The following is a 20,607-nucleotide window of genomic DNA, read 5'->3' on the forward strand; positions in this document are numbered from 1 at the left end:
TGAACATGAGCCTCGCGGCAGGAGACCCCCATGCTGCAGACCTGAGAGACACAAACACAGCCTGATGCGGGCAGCCAAACCCTGACCTCCCTGTCCTGCTGCTGCTGAAGCCTGCAGCACTTTCCCTAGACAGGGTCACAGCTATCAGTGCAGGCACGTGTTTCTGGATGGGAAAACACAGGTCAGGGTCTTGCTCTGTCTCTGAAATCTATTCCTGCCCCAAGGATGGCTGGAATCTGCTTTTGCATCCCTTGACCCTGCTCCAGCCCCCAGCAACATGCATGGGTTCTAAACGGCATCGTTTGGCTTTGCTGCTTGAAACTCGATTTTGCACTGTTGAAGCTGAGCAACCTCCCTTTGCGGGGCAGGAATACATTGCACTGGGGCAGGTTCTTACCTCTGGTCTGCATGGGCCTCCAGCATTGTGTGCCGGCCACACTGCTGCTCAGGTGATTAATGTGGCGAGATTGGAGCACTCCTCTGGCGTCTTCTCACCCTCCTGCGGTGGCTGCTGCTTGCGCCCACCTGCAGCAGCAAAGGCACCAAGGGCTGGGGTGCTGGGGACCAAGGGTGCTTGGGGGGGGGGGGTGTGGTGCATGGGGTTGGGGCAGGACCAGGCTGCTGGCTCTGCCCAAGGGAGCCCTAAATGCAGTTTTGCTGCTGGGCATAGGGTGCTGAAGGGGAGCTGGGCTACCTCCCTGCTCCCGATCAGCCCTGTGCAGGGCATCCCCAGGACAGGGCTGGGCAGGAGCTGACCCAAGCAGCAGGGGCTGAGGACCGAGCTCTCCTCTGGGTCCTCCCTCCCCGGGTCAGTCACTCACTGAGGGATCTCAGCAGCCGCCTGCCCAGCGTCTCTTCCGAGCTGCTCGGTGATGAGCTGGTCCCAGCCTCTCTGCCTGGGGACTCTGCCTCCAGGACGGTCCCGCAGCACTCACTGTCTGCAAAAGTCCAGCCTGGCTGCAGTGCCCTGCGGCACCACAGCCCTCACCACCCCCAGGGTCATGTCCATCCCCTGGCCAGACTCACTCTGCCGCTTGCTGTTCTCCTCATTGTCAGCCAGCTCCTCCTGGATGAAGGGGATGCCCTCCATGCGGAGGAACACCGACTCACTGGGACTGCGTGGCCCCTCGGGGCGGCTGCCTGTGGGGACACACGGCAGGCATGGTGGGCAGGTGCTGTGCCCTGGGCAGGACAGTGCGATGCCTGCCACAGCAACAGGTCCCAGCACCAGGGAGCACGAGTATGTAGGAAATGGAGATTTACATGCCTCCATGCCTGCACCTGTGTGCACATGCAGTTGCAGAACAGCATCCACAGGTGTGTGCATGAAAGTGCTCACGTGCCCCAGTCCATATGCCACTGCGTCTCAGTAGTGGCATGCCCATCATGCCAGCAAGCCCCAGCATAGCCCCCCCAGGTGACATGAAGCATTGGCACATGGCAGAGAAGGGAGGCCATGGGGTGACTCACACATGATGCTGTTCCTCTCATTCAGCAGGGTGGTGGGGTCCTCTTTCGGCGTCTGCGGGGTTCCTCGTGTGGTCGAGGCTTTAGTTGAATCCCTGTCGAAGGCCTCCATGTCCGGGGACTGGGGTGAGCTGTCCATGCGGCTGGCCACCAGCGCGTTGTGGTACTGCTGCCGGGTCACCTGGGCACATAGACATGCACGTCCAGCTCCGCCGCACCAAGCTGTGCTGGGCCCTCCCAGGGATTTGGTGGCACCAAACCCCTGGTCCGCAGGAGTGTGACACCCCTCAGCACCCGCTGGGCACCCAGCAGGCTCCCAGGGCACAGCAGTGCCAGCGCAGGGGTACCTGGGGTGGGGCAGTCCCTGCCAGCCCAGCCAGTACCTTGACAAACTGCACGTCGCAGAGGATGTGCACCGAGTAGTCGGGTGTGTAGATGTTGTTGCTGCTGCTGTGGAGCTGCGTGGTGCTGCCCCCGTAGTCGTTGTGCTCCCGATTGGGCGACTCGGAGCGGTTGAGCCCGCTGCACCGTGACGGCGACCTGTTCACTGCAGGAGGGGATGGCAGAGAGGCCAGCACTCACTCCCACTCGTGGTGCCACTCGGGTCCCTGGTGCTGGTGCAGGGCCAGGGTTGACCAATCACCTCTGGTGACTGTGCCCCATGGACCCCGGGGCTGGCAGAGCCCCTGCGGGGACCTGCAGTGGGATTCTCCTCAGTGTGCACTGTTGGCGGAGGTTCTGCGCCATGCCAGCCCCACGCAAACCAGGGACCAGTCAAACAGGCATCCAACCTGCTGCCTGCCTGTCATGCCGACTGACTGACAGCTCTCCTGCTAACGCAGGCCTTCTGCATGGCACCAATTCTCCTGGCTGCAGCTGGCAGCCCAGCACAATTTACTTAACCTGCCTCGAGGGCACACTCCTGTCCACCCTAACTGACAGACCAGGAGCAGAGGCTGCCATGGCAAGCTGGCATCACTCACGTTGACTGATGGCCTCTGACACACGGCATGATGGATTTTGTCTGATCAGTGATTTATTAGGGAACAAAGGCAGCTTGCTGGTTGCACGTGACGTCAACATCTTGCTGACTTTGCTCTACTGCTAACATGCCCTTCTATTACCCGGAAAGCAAACGAAGCAGAGCAGTGTGCTTGCAGGGCTGTAACTGTGCTCAGAAGCAGCAAGTAGCAAGAAAACCCAAGCACCAAGCACAGGAAATTACAGAAACTGCACACCAAAGAAAGCCCAAGCCATCTATGGCGCCCCCTTGTCCCCTTATTCTTTTGCATCTTACCGGGGAGGCTGCAGCAGGGACAGGATGCTGTCCCTCATCTGCTACCCATGCTCCAACTGGTGAGGGGCTTCCCAGCATGGGTTGATACGGATGCTCCTCTCCTGGCACTGCCCAGCATGCAGACTGGAGGGGGCTTGGTGCACTGGGCACAGGGAACTGGAAAGAGGCTGGCACATGTGAAAGCCCCTTCCCAAAGCCATGCCCTGTTACCTGGAGAGCCAGCCAGGGAGTCTCCTCTGCTGAAGGCGAAGGTACGGGATACTGAGACGGGCACTGCAGAGAGGGGGAGAGAGAAGGAAGGAGGAGATGAGAGAAAGTGAGCGAGACAAGTGAGGGTGGAGGACAGAGTGAGAGAAGACATGAATAGAATCATGTGCCAGCAGCTGTGGGCTGGACACCCATTCCCACCCTTCTTACACACTCCTGCTTCTGGTCCAGGGAGCTGCTTGCCAGCCCTGGGGTCACGGACACTAGCAGAGACAGGCTGCTCTGTGACAAGGTAGGAGGAGGTAAGGCTTGGGAAGACCAGCTACAGACCTGACAGGCCTGTCTGCACAGCCACACATCTCCCTAGAGCCATGGTGTGGGCACAAAGCATCTTCATCCCACTGTCTGAGTGCTGTCACCCTGCTCCAGCCCATTGCCAGCTGCAGCCAGGACAAGGGACTTTGATGGCAGCTTGTGACACCTGGGAAGAAGCTGAAGCAAGTCCCTGTGCTTGGCATCTGGGATGCTTCTGCGTGCACGGGCAGGTGGCAGAGAGGGAATGTGCTCTGCAACAGTCCCCGCTCACACAGCCCCCCATCTGCAGGCAGGGGCTGGCAGGAGCCCCTCAGCATGATGCACAGTGAAGGCATTAGTGCTGGGCTGCCTGCAGCTCCCCACAAAGCCCTGCGTCTCTACAGACCTAAGCCATGCTGAGAAGAGCAACCCACAGGGAGCTGCTTTGCACGGGAACCACAAGAAGCCAGGATGCCACGTCTGGGGCTCCTGACCCCCCACCATTCTCTTTCCATGTTTGATTGCCAGGGGTGACGTGAGCCCACTGGCTGCCAGCCCTCTATTCCAGCCACGGCCATGCTTCCCCCAGCTGCCAGCCCTCCTGATTGGGGTGCGCTGCCTTCCCCCCATCCACTCTGCCCCCAGCATGGCTCCAATGCTCTAGGAACCATCTGCTGCCTATGTGATTAGTGGTTTTAAATTGCTTTGAAGGTAAAACCCTCAAATATTTTCCCCGCAGCCCTCTGCTCCTTATCTCCCTGCTCCTCATCTCCCTGCTCCTCCCCCAGTAACTCTTGCTCTGTGTCCTCCCCTGGATTGAAACCTTCTGCAAATAAAATTCCAAGCAAAGGCACCAGCACAATGTGCTGTCCAGAACAACCTCATCCAGCCAGGAGCAAAGGACAGGCTGATAACCACTGGTGCTCGCTACCTGCTGTCACTGCCCGAGCCTCCCAGAGCAGGGCTGGCCGTGCCGCGTTCCCACCGCCGCACCCCTGTCCCAATGCCAAAGATTGCCTAGCAGTAAAAGTTGCATAACAACAGTTAATTTATAACCAATTGTTAAATGCTCACGGGTTAACACCCACATTCTCCGCTGTGACACGCTACTCACACTCATTCTGCTGAGCTCTGCTTCAAGGAGGACGCCAGCCCAAGGGAACACTCTGCGACCTCTGCCTCCTGCCCCACCTCCTTGCTGGCCAGGGGTGCAACAGGACACACATGACATATACATGTCCCATGGCAGGGAGGGGGTGCTGGATGGCAAAAACATCTAGTGTCACAGCGTCACGTGCGAGCAGGAGGAGCAAAGGAGCCCTGAGCGGGCTCCTGCCATGACGTGTGCTCTGCCTGCCCATCAACCACGGGCAGCACTCGCTGCCTGAGCCCTGGTGGGGCCCTGCGGATGGTCACTGAGGGGCAGAGGCACCCAGGGAAACCGTCCACTTCACTGATCTCTTCTGTCCAAACAGTGCATTGCAAATGCACAGGAGTGTGCACCGGGGGGTAACCCAGCAGCTCCCAACCAGCCTTTCAAATGGCAGCAAAGCAAGCAGCAAGAAACAGCTGAGCCCTAGAGCTGCACGCAGACTGGGGTCCACAGCAGCGACAGTCACTAGCCCCAAGGGACTCCAGTTCTGTCAACGACATCCCTCCCTACACCTCCCTAATGGCTGAACTTAGTGGGTGCTCAAGAGCATCCCTGGCTTAGCAGCAGCACTGCAGATCCAACTGCAGCACCTGGGTTTTGGGTAGAGGGATGTGCTGGACTGGGGGTGGACAGCACCCATCCCTGCTCCCAAGCCACCAGGGAATGAACATTTGCAGGGGTGATCAGCAATGAAGCAGGGGCTCACAGTCTCCCCTAAACAGAGCTCCTTCTTACCCCCCAAAAGCAGGGGATCTACTTGTTAACCCATCAGCTCTGCAGGCAGGGAATTTTCCCAGGCTGCAGCATCTACTTTTAGGTAATTTCCACTTCCCTCTACTCTAACAGCTCACAGGTTCATTGACCCATCTCTGCAATTCCTGAGCAGCACCTGGTCTCCCAGTGCAGGAAACCACGTTCAGCTCTTGCTCCAAGCCTCAAGAACCCAAACAGATCCAGAGATGTTACCTAGACATACACACTCCTGTCTGCAGGACCACACTGCTGCCCGTGGGCAGTGCCCCTTGCAGTGCCACCTGCACCACCCAGCCATGCTGGGAGCCACCTGCAAGGATCCAGCACACAGCCAAAACTTCAAAGGGATCTCACAGTCCCTCTGCCAGGAATCTGCTGCATCAGACCTTCAGCACATCGTTCCTCAACCAAGCTTCTTAAAGGGGGTGACCTCAGTGTGGAGCCAGAGCTGCCCTGCACAGAGTGCAAGCCCATCGCTCCTCCTGCCGGCTGGTGCCGCAGAGGGGAGGAGGTTTTAGAGCCCCGGCCTGTCCTGAAATACTTACGTAGGAAGGAGGATCCAGCCAGGCTGCCCACTTTCCTCACGTCGTTATCTGAAACGTGTTGGAGATTGTAGGAATCGCGGAGGAAAGGCTCCCGCCTGCCCCACACCCCGCAGCAGGGCCAGCCCATTCTCCTGGCCACCAGCCAGCTTAGCCCCCATGCAGGCTGCCAAAGCAAAGGCAGGGCCAGAGGGAGCCCTCAGAGCCTTTACCAGAGGAGACGACAGCCATGATAGCAGGGACACCGTAGTAGGTGAACGCTCCGTTCTCAAACCGCAGCCCTTCCTTGCCAACCTCCACCTCCACTTTCCCCTGGAAGGAGAAGGAAAACCCACTCAAACAGGCACCCCACACCTCCAGCCACCCACCGACCCAGGGTTGCAGGGCCCCCCACTATCCCACATGAGAAGACTGGCATCCTCACTGGCAGAAGCAGCCCAGAGCAAGACTGTGAGGAGAGATGGACCACCCCCTGCCACCCTCTGCTTGCCACTGTCCCAGGCACCTGCAGGATGAGGACGAAGTAGTCGACGGGGCGGTTGCGCTGGTAGAGGTAATGCTCCACCGCCTTCTTGTTCTTTCGGTCATACTTGAGCTCCTGGATGACGTTAGGATGTTTCAGGAGCCGCAGCAGGATCTTCTCGGAGAGATACGGGGATTTGAAAGGCTCCACTTCTAGAAGGGAGGCAACACACTCATCTCAGCAGGGCTGAGGCTGCCAGGAACCCCTTGTCCTCTGAGCTGCAACAGCTCTTCTTCCTGCAGCCTCGGCTCCCCACTGCAAGAAGGGGGGGCCAAACACAGACCCAAGCTGGTGAAGCAGTGGGATGCGCAGGGTGGGGGTCCAGGCAGGTGGAAACTGCTCATCTGGGGCAGGAGCCCAAATGGCCGAGGGATGCCCTATGGGGCTGGGGCTGCTGCAGGGAGAGGCAGGGCTTGCACAAGGGCAAGGGTACCTGTTGCCATGAACCGATGGGTAGCCAAGAGGAGCTGTGGGGAGATCTTCACCTTCATCTCGCTGTCCGAGAGCCTGAAGATGGAAAAGTCCTGGGGCTTGCGTCCCCGGTGGGGCACCCGCTCCTTCTTCCGATTGTCCGCTGTGGGGCAGAGAGCAGAGCAGCTGCCTACCAACAACAGCCACAAAGCCACTGCAGCTGCAGGGCCTCATAGCACATGCAGTGTGTCTTGCTGCACCCTATGACAGGGCTGCTGTGGAGCAGCAGCTGGAGCAGTGAGGTGCACAAAACATGCCATGCATCACAGCCTTGGGGAGGGAGCACGGTAGTGAAACATGCTTCTCTCTCAGGAACAAGTACTGGCTTGCCCTGGCTGGATGCATCACCCAGCATCAGAAAGGAGCTTGGGAACCACCCATGGGCACTTCATACCCAACACATGTATCCCTGGGTCAACCGTCCCAGCGTCAGCTGGTCCTTGTCTGTCTTGAGCAATCATGACTCCCTAACATCCGACCAGCAACTCTCCATCATTCTTGTCTTTCCCACCATGAATTTTAATTGCTCTGGGAAGGACCACGATTTGCTCTGGCCTATTTCCTACCCACATGTCTCTGTGTGGGCTCCCACCCTGGCACCTGCAACCGCAGTAGCTGCTCTGGGACACTAACTGTACAGATCCGTCTCATCCAGGATCTCGGACTTGATGATCTCCTCAATGACATCCTCCAGGGTGACAATGCCCATCACCTCGTAGAACGGATCTCCTTCCCCTTCGTTGTTCACCCGCTGCACAATGGCCAGGTGGGACTTTCCTGCGGGGGGAGAACAGAGCGGCAGTAAGACCTCCACTCATGGCAAGAGGGGTCCACAGCACGGTGGGCTGGCAGGCAGCAGGGCTCAGTGGGAAGTTCAGATCACAGACAAACCTCAGAGCAGCCACTATTTCCCAAACTCACCCCAACCACGCTGACTCAAAGGGAAGGGCTGGACAGAGCCCAGTCGAACAGGACTGCGACTCCCCAGGCTGATGCAGGTGCCTCCTAGGAGATACAGGACTCTGCCTGGCTCTTTTCTGGGGCTGCCTGCTTTATTTAGACAATCTGCTGTGCGTCACTGCATTTAGCTCTCTGACAGCCTCCTGTGCAGGAATGAAGTGTACATTATACCAGCTGCTTCTTGCTTACCCTCAGCTCCATTGGCATGAGACAACTCTGACAGAGCAATGAGAGAGCGTCCTCCAACACAGAAATGTGAGCGTGTCCTTGGGCTCTTCTGGTTTCCCTCATCCTCCTGGTGTTTTCTCATTCTGTTGTTAATTATCTTTCCTATCAAATTGCCAGGAACAGCTCCCCCACATCTTTCTATCCATCACTGTCTGGGCTGATCCTAAAGCTCCAGCTTTTGGAGCCTCCAGCTCCTCAGAACAGCAGCTGGTTTAAATGCAAAAATGCCTATGTTTGTTTGCAGGTTTCAGGCCAGCTCCTGCAGAAATCTTGGGTGAACCATCTGGACATGGAGGCTGAACACTTTTCAAACCATCATCTTGCACCTCAATGTCTTCTCCAAACCCTGCCCCCTGACAGTACCTCCTATTACCTTAAACAAGCAGACTGGGACCAGGACGTCCAGCTGCACTGATGGTGACTCCTGTTTGGAAGTCACAGTGTTTCTCAATCACAGTTTCACCTTCTTCACTTGTCCTCGGTAAGCTGGCAGCTCTGCTGACACATTTTCAGGCTTCTTGCTTTTGGCAAACTTGAAACATCATTACTTGTTTTTTGCACGTCCAGCTCTCTGGAAGCTGTTTCGACTTCTTCAGCTTCTCCCTTCCTTTACTGTCTGCTCTGATTTATGCTCCTGCTCGGGACCTTGACCAGAACCCAACTTTCAAGGCACAAGCAACTTCTGTGTTTCTATCTCCAATGTATTCTTGGACCTGCCAATGAACAGCACTGGTTTTCTTACCGCCCCTGTAGCTGCTATGCTGCTCAGCAGCACCCACAGGCTCTGAACCCCTAGTTAAAATGTTAAAAATGTCCTTCATCAGCACCCCAGCCAACAACATCCCTCGTTCTGTTTCCTCTGTTTCCCTGGGATGTCCCCTTGCAACGCTGGCACAAACCCAACTGCAGCATGGGCACTGCAGGGACCCCAGAAACCTGCCAAGACCTTGTTTTCCCCACGAGCCTGGAGCTGAACTCTGGGACCTGTGATGGTCACCCTAAAGGGGGGGAGGGGGGGGGGGGGCAGGTCCTTCCTGCTATGCAGCTGTCTCTGCATCTGCTTCTTCCATAAAGCCTCCCCATCCAAATCACCTGCTGCTCCGGGCGAGGGGATGCGAACGGTGTCCCTGCAGAAGGATGCGCTACGGGTGGGCTCTGCCTGCTGCACAGCTCCCTCCCCGCTCACTGGTGCCTCCCCAGCAGCCCCACCAAATACATCTTCCCGGGGAACATGTGACCTTCAAATAACCCTGCCCTGGATCTGAGATGAGCAAGTGACATTTCTCAGCCTAAGATCAGGACTGTACTTTTCTCACAGAGAAGCCTGGGTATTTTCCACAGTGTAAATTCCCTCCTCCTCATACCAAGCTTTTATTGCACGATTTCAGAGAGCAGCTCGCTGCCTCCCACGCCTACAGAATTAGAAACAAGAACATAACGTCGCAGCAGTAGCACTCAGATGCGCTTTAAAACCCCAAATCAATAGCCCTGGGGCACTGAAAATTCAGCCTGTTCTTCGGACCGGGCTATTTTACTCCCTTCACATGCAGGTTTGTGCCCATTATCTGATCAGTGGGCAATAAAGCAACACGACTTGAGACTTAAAAAGAAAAAAAAAAGCAGCAGAGCTGGCCACAAGACAGCAGCAACAGCTACATTTCATCTTAGCAAAGTCCAACTTTCAAAAATGTCTCCTTTGCCAAAGCTCCCTCCCAGACACAGGGGCCATCTGGTCTCCTACACGTCCTTGGGTAAGTGAGGAGAGGGGAGAAGTTATTTCTTTTGGCCGAGAGCTTGTTGTTAATGACATTTACATGCAATCCAAAACCACCAAGCCCTTACAAAAAGCTTAGGTGCTACTTAAAGGCAGTCAGAGAGTAATGGAGGCAATTTTTTTTGGCCAAACACCTACATCGACGCTGTAATTTACTCTAGAGCAGACTCAGAGAAATGTGATTCCTGCTCCATGTTCACGTAGCAGCAAATGAGATTATTTAGGAATAACCCAGCACCATTAGCCTGGGAGGAGACCCCCGGTTTCACTGCGCTGGGGGCAGAGCCAGGAGGGCTGTTAGAGCGCTCAAGAGGTTTTTTATTTTCACAGAAAATAAACACTTGTAGCCACGCTATAAACCCCCAGGTTTAGGTTTCCAGGCTAACCCCCACGTCAGAGACCAGCAGGTACTCAGCGATGGAGAGTTGTTGCGCCTCACGTGGTTGCTCCCAGCCCACCCCGAGCGAGCCGACCCCAGCCCCTACCCGGCCAGCAGGTACCCGTATCACAAAGACATCACACAAACAACCCCAAAAAACACTCCCACCCCTCAAAAAGCTCCTGCAAACGACTGGTGCTGCCGGCCCCCCCCGGAAAGCACTGACCTGCTCCTGCTCCCACTCCCCTCCCATCATTTACAAAGTCCTGCCCTCCCCCCCACCACCCGGGCTGGGCCCTGTGTCTCCTCCCATCACTTCTTTAATGGACCATATAAATTTGGCAGCAAGGGGGTTTGCTGGTCCCTTGGCTGTATGGTTGTGGCTTGTCCATCCCCTGGGATGGGGATGCTGCCCAGCCTGACTGCATCCCCTTTCCCAGCCCTGTGAGCTTGCTCAGAGGAAAAACAGTGGCTTCTGGAGCAGGTATGAGGGCAGAAGCCAGGCAATTTTGAGGTCAAAGCAGTATCTAAGGGAGGGTGGTACAGAGACAGATGTGGGGCCATCAGAGAAGACACATTCTCTTCTCCAGCTGCAGGTCTGCTTCAGTGGAAGTAAAACAGAGGGAGATAAATCATTTAAACAAAACCCCAAACTTGATCTAAACCAGCTTGAAGATCTGCACAGCTGATTCCAAAACGTGTGCTGTTGTAGCTGTTACTTGATAGCTGAAATGAAATGAATTATAAGGGCGAGCTGCTTCCCTGCTAGCAAGCTGTCACATGTGAGTTTTACAGGGCCAGCACTGATGGGGGGAAAGCACAGCCAAACACTTGAGACTCAAAGCCTTGGTTTGGCAAATGCTACAACAAATGGGCAATTAACTTCGCTTGTGCAAATAGCTGCACCGGCCTCCGCAGGGCTGCTCTCGCACAGGAAGTCTATAGGTGATTAAGTGTCTGCTCAGCATGGGATACAACTGTACTAAATTCTTTATGAGCTACATGAAATCTGCTCTTTTCAAACAACAGCTTCAGTGGAAAGTTAATGCCTTAAAATGCTAAATTACGGTGCTAATATAAACAGCGGAAAGCTTCCGGATGGAGCAATCACCCCAACAGATACCTAAAGCTTTTATGCCCATCTTTAGGAGCCTTGGTTTTTGTAGGTACCTAAATGACTTTGGGCTCAAAGCTTCCTCCCCAGTGGGAGAACAGGGTCTGAACACATGGAAATGCCTTTACTTGTGGGAAAGTAAGTGCCGTTAGCTGCAAATATAGCTCAGGCCACATCCTCATTGTGTTATGTAGGTGCTCTGCCAAGGGAGTGTAAAAGATGCTTCAGTCTTGTCTCTTGTTCCACAGGCTGAGCATTCTGAGCATGACAATTATTTTCATTAATTTTTATGGTAAGATCTAAATCTGCTACTGGGAGGTGAAAGGTACAGGCACAAGCTGTGAACTGTTTATTGCTACAAAACGGAAGGCAACCCCCCCCAATTGGTAAATAAGGCTGATTCAGGAAACACCCCAATGTAGTTGGAAGTCTCCTTCCTGTGTGCTTTTCACCAGAGCTCTACTCCAGGCTGGTGGCTACCAGCATCTCCATACTTTCCTGCAGCCCCACATCTCAAGTAGACGGGGACTCTGACTTGAACTTCTTGACCTGGACGTGTGTGTGAGTGTGCTCTTTGTCTTACCACAACTCTGCACCAAGGGTGAAGCCATGTGCTTGAGGAGTTGCACCTAGGGGCAATGCACATCCATCTGCACCTACATGCACATCTGCACCTACACCTGGGGGAATAACCAGGAGACCTGCAGGGGCACACAGCTCTCCAGGGAATCAGAGCTATGCGAAGGGACAACTGTAAATCCCAATCTAACCCAGACCTTCTCTAGAGACAGAACTTCATCTGTTTATGCCAGTCTCTAGCTGAGCACCAAAGCTTTTCTCACACACTGCTTCAGTGCTTTTCCTAGTCCTAAGGAAAAGCGGGGGGGATGGAATAGTTGGAAGAGCTGGTGTATTGCAGTTAACAAAATAGATCAGGAGGGTAAGGGGGAGATTAGAGGTGACACAGTCTCATCTTCTCATTTCTGTACAACAGGGCTCTGACCCCGTGGATAATGACTATGCACGCCCGCAATGCTCAGTCCCCTTGTGTGTTACTTGGAGCCTAAGGCAGCCTAAAGGCTTCTTCAAGCTAAAAAAAGCTTCTAAAGAGCCTATGGAAAACTTGATTCTTTCTTCCAGTTCAGTCTGAAGGTGCCTTTGACAGCACCCAGGATGGAGATGGCCAGCTGGGTGACTTCTCCCCTGAAGACCCAGCTCCTCTCTTGCTCTGCTGAACACCTCCCTGGAGCAAGCTTGCTCCTGAGCTTGCTGGGGTGGGGTAAAGCATCCCAGGGCTCACACTGTAAGATTCAGTACACTTCTGGTGGGAAAGCAAAGTACTGTTTCAGGCAGATTTGCAGTATGAGTCACTGAAACCATCTTTTGTGTATCTGCACCTCACCCACTCTCAGCCTGGCCATCATCCCTCTGGGCACGTGTACTGGGTGGTGCTGGGTAACAACCAGCTCCTTAACATGTACAGCTGGCTAGAGAGGTCATTGCTTCTGCCCATCAAGGTGCTCACAATAGCAGCTATCAGACCTGCAGAATGCTCTTGGAAGGCTGGCTTATAAATTTCAAGCCATGCTTTGTGCTTGCAGTAACTGCAGACCGGGGCAAGACTGGTAGAAAAAGCAGGTGAAATGGTACTGACCCCTATTCTTGGCAAGTCTCAGCACTTTCTCCAGCTAAATTCACTTTGCAGAAGTCTGTTAGAGGCTGTGGAGTATTCTGAAAAGCAAAGACCGAGCCTAGTGCAGAACTCTTCCAAAGGACAGGCTGTTTTCCCTGCTAAGCCAGGAAGTTTGGTTTTGGAAAAGTTACTTTTAGTAACTCTTAAAAGATGGTAAACCACAAAACGCTAATTTGAGTTGCACCTTGGCTTCTGCCCTGCTGCAGGAAAAGGAATGTAAGAGCAAATATATGGTTTCTCTGACAGGAAGGTCATTTGCTGAAAGGTACTGTTGCTATATGTGGACACCCCTCCTAACACATCCCCCCCAAAATAAATTTGGCAGCAAAATCCATAAATTACTTGAGCAATGGGCTGAAACTATGACTTCCCAAAGGCACCTACAGAACAAGGAGGTGGACCTCACCGAAGAGCTCCCCATGAGTTAAATCACAGGACTGAAACTGCAACATGCGTTGCTCCAGTTGTCTTCTAGGGATGAAGGAGAAACAGACTGCATCACCCACAGCATTTCACACTGAAGGAATTCATGAACCTTTCCTCCTAGCTCCATAGTCCTAAGGTGAATGCTACTCTACTGGGACCTCATCTGCCCCTCTACATAGCCTTAGCTTGCTAAATATGGTGCAGCTATTTCTCTCGTGTATTAGGTAATTCCTCCTGTGAGCCCAGAATGAAGCCAGCTACTCTGAGATGCACCAGTTCAATCTGCCAATTAATTGTCCCCAAATTTTTTCACTCGTTCAGTAATTTAATCTTCCTTCAGGCTGCAGGTGGCAAAGTTACCATACTGATGTATCTTCTTATTTCTAGAGAAGAGGGGACGTGGATTTTGTGTAGTGTCCTCCACTTAGCACTCATATGTAAATGCTGCTGTACCGACCCTGCCATGCTAACCTGCAAAAGACAGCAAATTCCATCTCCAGGCTTCATTATTTCTGAGCTAATTTCACTGAGTTCTCATGAGATCAAGTCAAAACCACCACCCAGCACAAGCTATTCCTGCTTTCCACTGAACTTGCCTCACGCTGCTGTAATGCTGCTTTCCAAAGCAGTTCTAGCAGCTGCCCTCCTCTTTTGGGCTGGGGGTTGCAGTCGAGCTCTGCTCTTGCAGGCCAGCTGCCCCCTCTGCTGCCATTTGCAGCCTTCTCTGAGTTTTTCCCAGTTCCCTTCACTACCCCCATCTTTCTACAGGAATTAGTACCAAAAGATACACCAAACAGTGCCAGCAGCAGGCTTGAGAAGGAGCTGATGTGCAGGCTTTGACCAGTATGGCCATGATGGGGCAGGGGCCAGGTTTTGTCTTGGGCACTATAACCACTCTGGGCCACTGAGTCCCTGGGCACTACTCAAGCATGTGCTACTATTTTCATAGTTAAAACATCTTGGCAAGCTGATGCTATTGAATTGCCCTTCCCAGATCCAGAGAGGGTAATCCCATCTTCACAGGGTCCTACTGGGGAGAGGAGATTTGTGACTCATGGATGAAACTCAAGGCAAACATCAATGCATGTTAATGGAACTGAGCTCAGGCCAGGCTGGGTGTGAGCATACCTAGAAAACAGGGAAGGAAAGCTTCCCTTCAAGCCCTGTTGTAAGAGGGAGAGGGAAAAGAGAGGGGTGGGGGCAAAAAGCTGATCATCTTCATAACTAGGATAACACAAAGAGAAATGCATCAGGTAACAAGGGTAACAGTGTGATACCAGTGAGGAGGAGGAGAGACATAAAAGGGAAAGTGTTGCTGGAGGTGTGAGCAAGAGCCCCAAAGTGCTGCATTTAATCATCCTCTGACATTTCCAGTAAGGAAGAACAAATGTTTGTGTACTGTGGCAAGGAGCTCTGGCAGTGAAATTGTGTTACTTACCCATAATGTCATTTTTTTTTTGCATAACATATATAGTGGATGTGGCAGAACATTAATCATTCGTGAAACGATGAGAAGCATACATTGCTATCCAGGAAAGAAAACTATAAAATGTGATGGGTATTTTGTATAAACACTGTAATAACTATAAGAAGTAAAGGACATAAGAACCGTTAATCATGGGAGAAGGGAAAGGAAGCCAAAGATTTCACTAGAGGTTTGTCAGAGACCCAAGAACCCAGAGGTGGTTATCAATGCCCGTCCTTACTGGAAACTTTAATTTCCTAGAAAGAGCCTGGGCTTTATCAGTGGGAGCATTTGCTGTCCTGCAGGCACCTTGGATGTGCAAAGTGATGAATGCCTTCATTAAGCACTCACTGAACCAACAAGCAATCAGCCTACTCTCTAATTAGTGGAGGTGTCACAGAAGACCTGGCTGGCTGTGGAAAGCAACCTTGATCGGATCAAACAAGAGACTTCGCCATAATTCAAACAGACACAGAAAAGAAGACAGTGATGAAGATTCTTAATTATAAATGTGGAATCTTTATTTTGGAAATTAAATAGCCAAGTGAATGGGGATGAAACGGCAGTGGAAGGGACTGAAGGCTGCTGGGAGCAAATGCTGCTTGTAGTGTGGGAGCCAGCACGGGAACCTGTATTTGGAACTTGGAAAAGAGAGTTTAGGAGGGGTTCAGGCTGGGCTGGGGGGGTCACAATCTACAAACACAAGGTGCTGGGGGAGACCAAATGCCTACAAATAGGGGGAAGACAGGTTGGAAGAGAACAGCAACATCTAGGGAGAAGAACAGCTGGGGAAAGAGCTAAGACCAAAAGCAAGGCTTTTCAGCCATGTAATTAAAAAAGCAATGAGGATGAGGTGGGAACAGAAGTAAGTTTGAGGGAAAGCTCTACAGAGGGGCAGAATGTAGCAAAATGCCCCAGAAGGCCACAATGGCAAAGGAAGGAAGAGCCTGCAGCAAAATGCCAAGAGTTTAATGAAGATTATCCAGCCCCCTTCAGCTTTGCTCTGTTGGAGATGAGGACTAGTATGTTAAAGTGCCAGGCAGGTAACAAGGCTTGTTAGTGCATCTGTCAGCTCACAGAGTGACACAGAGACACACTAAACATTGCCATTCAAGCAGGGCAGAGAGGTAAGCAACCACAAATCCATTTCTATAGGCCTACTGATCCATAGGATACCAGGCTAGAGAACAAATTCAGAGAGGGATGAATACATTAAAGTACATTAAAGTGCAGGGGAGGCGGATTGAGGGGGAATATTCCAAGGTTATCTGACATCTGCTATTATCCAACTCTGTAGACAAAGGTGAGAGAGAAGAGACCTCGGGTGAACTTCAGTAGTGTTGTTGTATCATGTAACAGCAGAATTAGGAAGAGGAGAGACAACTGGTTATGTTAGAAGAGGCATGGAGTGAGGGTGAGAACCACTGCAGCTCATCAAGGTTGAACTCTGAGAGCAATTGTGATGTTTTTGCTAATGCTCTCGGTATAAAACCCAGAAATTTTCTGATTTGCTCTGTTGAAAGTCTCCAGTCCTGCTGAGGGGCAGAGAGAGGAAGGGGCAGGTGGTATGTGCTGCCAGCTCTACTCCCTGTGATCCTAAGAGGCAATCTGGACACAGTTGTGCATCTCTGGAGAGGATGCTGACCTGCATGTATCTGATGCCTGCTTTCCTGGCATAACAGAAACATCCTATCCTACCATCCTCCCAGCTCTAAAAGCCAGCAGGAGATGACTCAGAGAGGCTTTCTCTGTATCTGGGATGGACCAGGTTGGCCTTTCTCACATGATCAGTTCTGCTTGCAGCAGATCCGGCCCCAGGCAGCCGGGGAGCCAAGCGCTGTCCTCCCACATTACATAATGCAGGATGTCACTGCTGCAGCCATTTCTTAAAGACTCACTCACCACAGTGCGATGTACCGAGGAACATGCAGCAAAACACAGTTCCCGGGGGAGGGTGGGGAAACACATGCTGTGTGTATTCTTAAGGTACAGTTAATGAAATACAGCTCTCAGCATCTCTGGGGCTGCTGGCAGCTGCTGCATTATGAATGCTGTCACAGCTGCAAAGAAAGTACAGCTCTTCTGGGGGTTTGGGCTTTTTTTCTTCTTCCTTTAAAGCACTTGCAGAGAGATGTTTTCTAGGCCTGCTTCTCACTGCTAAGCTGAAAACACGAGAGCTGAGTAACAAGATGTGATGATCTGCCATAAACTCTGCACAGAACAGAGCGGTGAACGCTACCTTGCCTGGGCAGGGGTGTGAGGTAGACACACTGTGCCCATGCTGCCAGGACCCCACAGAGACAGCACGAGCTGAGCCACACACATCTGAGGCTGAAGGCTCTTACAGTCTCCATAGCATCACAGGTGTGATGAATACTGCAGGTCTGTGATTCACCCAGGGGCTGTTCTATGAGGTGACACCAGGGTCATCACCACACCACCACATGCAGGACCCGACTCCCCCCAGCATCCCCAGTACCTGCCGGGTCCTGCCAGGAGGCGATGTGGGGTGGGCTGTGGGGGGCTGCTCACCAAGGAAGCTTTGGGGGTGCGGAGGGGGTGCAGGGGGAGCCCGGGGTGTGGTGGCCCAGCGGCCTCACCCTTCTTGAACTCCTCAAGCAGCGTGTCGAGGCGCGTGTCGTTGAAGACACAGTGGAGCGGACGGCGGTAGAAGCGGGTGACAGTCTGCAGGGGGGTGCAGTCATCAGGGTCAACGAAGGCCAGGTCCTTGACGAAGAGCAGGTCGACAATGTTGTCACGCCGGTCACCCTCGTAGACAGGGATCCGGGTGTAGCCGGAGCGGAGGATCTCCGAGACGGTGGTAAAGTCCAGCACTGCATCGGCGCGGAGCATGAAGCAGTCGGCCAGCGGCGTCAGCACGTCCTCCACTACCTTGGTGCGCAGCTCCAGCGCACCCTGCACCATGGCCAACTCCTCCCGGACCAGGTCGCCGTGGGGGCCGGCGGCCCGCAGCGTCTCCAGCAGCCGCTCCCGCGTGGAGAAGACGCTGAGCTCCTGCCTCAGCGCCCAGTCCAGCAGCCGGCTGAGCGGGTAGCAGAGCGGGAAGGCGGCCAGCATCAGCAGCCGGGTAAGGCACAGGGTGCGGGAGGCGATGGCCAGCCCGTGCCGCGAGCAGACCGAGTAGGGCAGCACCTCGCCGCCCAGAAAGACGGCGGCGGCGCAGAGCAGCACCGGCAGCCAGGGCGCTCCCCGCGGCCCCCCGGCCGCAGCCCCGCCGCCGGGCAGCGAGGCGCAGAGCCAGCCGGCCAGCGCCGCGTTGGCCCCCGCCTGCCCCAGCAGCAGCGTGCAGAGCAGGTAGGTGCCGCCGCCGCCGCGCACCGCCTGCACCCGCCGCGCCTGCTCCCGCTCGGCGGCCGAGCCGCTGTTGCGCAGGACGCGGAGCTCCAGCGGGTCCAGCGAGAGCAGCGAGAGGCGCAGCCCGCTGAACAGCGCCGACAGCCCCAGCAGCAGCAGGGCGCCCAGCGCCCGCAGCCAGCCCGCCTCGGGCAGCGGCAGCAGCCAGGCGCCCAGCGCCGGCGCGGCCGGCCGGACCCGCAGCAGGAAGCCGCCCGCCGCCCCGTGGTGCGCCCAGGCCCGCCCGTCCCAGGCGCAGAGCGAGAAGAGCCGCCCGCCCGGCGCCGCGGCCGCCGCCTCGCCCTTGCGCGGCTCCCGCACCCGCACCTCGGCCAGCGCCGAACCCGCCGCCCCGCCCGAGCGCAGCGGCCCCACCACCTCTACGTCCGAGGCCCAGGCGCTGCGCTCCCGGCACCGCTCCGCCGGGCCCCGCGCCGCCTTGCCCCCCGCCGCCGCTGCCGCCTCCTCGATGAAGACCAGTCGCGGCTCCCGCTCCCCCGCCGGCCCGCGGCTGCCGTTGCCCTCGGGCGGCGGCTGGAAGTAGAGGCGCAGGAGGAAGCGGCTCCCCTCCGCCGCCTGCACCGCGCCGCCCTCCAGGGACACCCGGCCCGGCGCCGTGTCCTCGGGCCGCAGCCCCAGCAGCCAGGCGGCCCCGGCCGGCGGCCGCGGCGACAGCGAGAAGAAGAGCAGCAGCACGGCGCCCCGGCTCCGGCCCCAGCCGCCGCCGCGCCCCGGGCCCGCCGCCGCCATGCCGCTGCGCCGGCACCGCAGCGCCCGCCCGCCGCACCGGGACTGCGGCGGGGAGCCGGCACGGCGCGGCGCGGCGACACACGTGGGCCGGGGGGCGGGCAGCCGCCGCGCCACGTGCGACCGGGAGCCGGCCCGCGGCGCCCCGGCGGGCGGGGCCGGCGGAGCGCCGCTGCCGGGGCGCCTACGCGGGGGACGGGGAGGGGTCGGGAGCATCCCCACGGCGGGCGGCACCGCGCGTCCTCCCCCGGTCTGCTGCGCTGCCCGGGAGCCCATCCTCGGGGTTACGGGGCCGCCCCTCGCACCGAGCCCTGCCCCGGCCGCTCGTGACCGCGCTGGCTCCCGCTTTCATCCCGGGTGCGCTGCGGGACCTCCGTGCGCTGCCTGCCTGCGGCTGTGCGGGGTCTGCGCCTCTCCGTGAGCAGGCTTGGCTGAAGGCTTGGGACGGCAGCCTCCGGAGTCGGGATTTGCGGTCAGCATCCTTCTGCTACCTGCCGGGGCCCATCTCTTTATCTTTGCAGCTCAAATTTGTCTCCTTCCCGTGGGAGTGACTTTATTTTTTTCAGTGGGAGGCGGATAGTTCTGCACTCTTCCCAGGAAACAGGCGCACCGCGCTGTGACTAACATTTACTCTTGAGTCGAGACCTAACAGAGACTGTGATACGTAAAGGGCACTTAGCAGCTTCAGAAGTGTGTGCTGAAGAAGGCACTTAGGGGCTGTTGAAACTTTGGGAGTTTTCCCTGGACCAACGTCCAGGACAGCCTTGAAACAAAGCTGGGAAACTGGGAAAGAGTCAGTTGTTTAGAGCTGTAACAGGCTTGGTAATGGCAAAGCAGGACACTAATCATAAAATGTCATGGAGGAAAAGGAAGTTCCCCTAAAATCCTGGTTATTCGCTCATTATTGCACCCAGGAAAACGGGGCACTTTCTGTGTCAGCATCTCAGCAGGCAGACAGGCAGACATGAAAAGCCACCAGGGAGACCTTTACTCCTTGCTGTGTTAGGAGACACTCTTCCCCCTCTCTGGGAGAGGGAGCCAGTTATTTTTTGCAAGGCTGATTAATTCCCTGGGATTTCACAAGGGGCCATGTGCTGCTTCACAAGCTCTTGCTGATCTTCCTAACGCCTGCTTGCTCCAGGGGGGAAATACTGCCTGATGCTCTACCTGGGCACGATTTATAGAGGAACCATCTGGTAACCTTCTTGTCCAGACTTGACCTCAACTTATACCATCTGAGGAACATATCTCACAGACTGTCCTGAGCAGTATCTGGAGTGACAAGGGACAGAATTGTAGGGGTTGGAAGGGACCTCCAGAGATCATAGAGTCCAACTCTAATGCAGGTTCCCTAGGACAGGTTGCACAGGTAGACATCCAGATGGGTCTTGAATATCTCCAGAGAAGGAGACTACACAACCCCCATGGGGAGCATATTCCAGTGCTCTGTCACCCTCACTGTGAAGAACTTCCTATGCTCCAACTTGAGGCTGTTGCCCCTTTTCTTGTCCCCACAGACCACTGAGAAGAGGCTGGCCATTTTCCTTTGTCTCCAACACTTCAGATATTTATAAACATTAATCAGATCCCCTCTCAGTCTTCTTTTCTCAAGGCTGAACAGCCCCCAGTTCACTCAGCCTTTCCTCATAAGGGAGATGCTCCAGACCCTTAATCATCTTTGTGGCCCTGAGATGCCACAGGACAAACTCAGTCTGCTCCTGCCTTCCTGTCTGCAGGTGGTGGGGAGAAGCACATGGCTG

At 55.2% G+C, this 20,607-nt stretch overlaps 1 protein-coding gene across 1 annotated transcript; it reads right to left on the reverse strand.

The window, feature by feature from the left end:
* Positions 1–445: 445 nt before the first annotated feature.
* On the reverse strand, positions 446–19,009 carry CNNM1 (cyclin and CBS domain divalent metal cation transport mediator 1; the record flags this gene model as incomplete). Its single annotated transcript, XM_084265172.1, has 12 exons — positions 17,347–19,009; positions 7,341–7,484; positions 6,670–6,810; positions 6,219–6,388; positions 5,926–6,025; positions 5,717–5,764; positions 2,975–3,037; positions 1,851–2,014; positions 1,471–1,648; positions 1,027–1,140; positions 822–938; positions 446–525 (listed from the first exon to the last, which is right to left on the reverse strand). Exons 1-12 carry the CDS (start codon positions 18,848–18,850, stop codon positions 446–448), a joined length of 2,823 nt encoding a protein of 940 aa, XP_084121298.1. The 5' UTR covers positions 18,851–19,009.
* Between the last annotated feature and the right edge of the window lie 1,598 nt (positions 19,010–20,607).

This window comes from Gallinula chloropus (assembly GCF_964237585.1).
Source record: "Gallinula chloropus genome assembly, chromosome: 5".
Lineage (NCBI taxonomy): Eukaryota > Metazoa > Chordata > Aves > Gruiformes > Rallidae > Gallinula > Gallinula chloropus.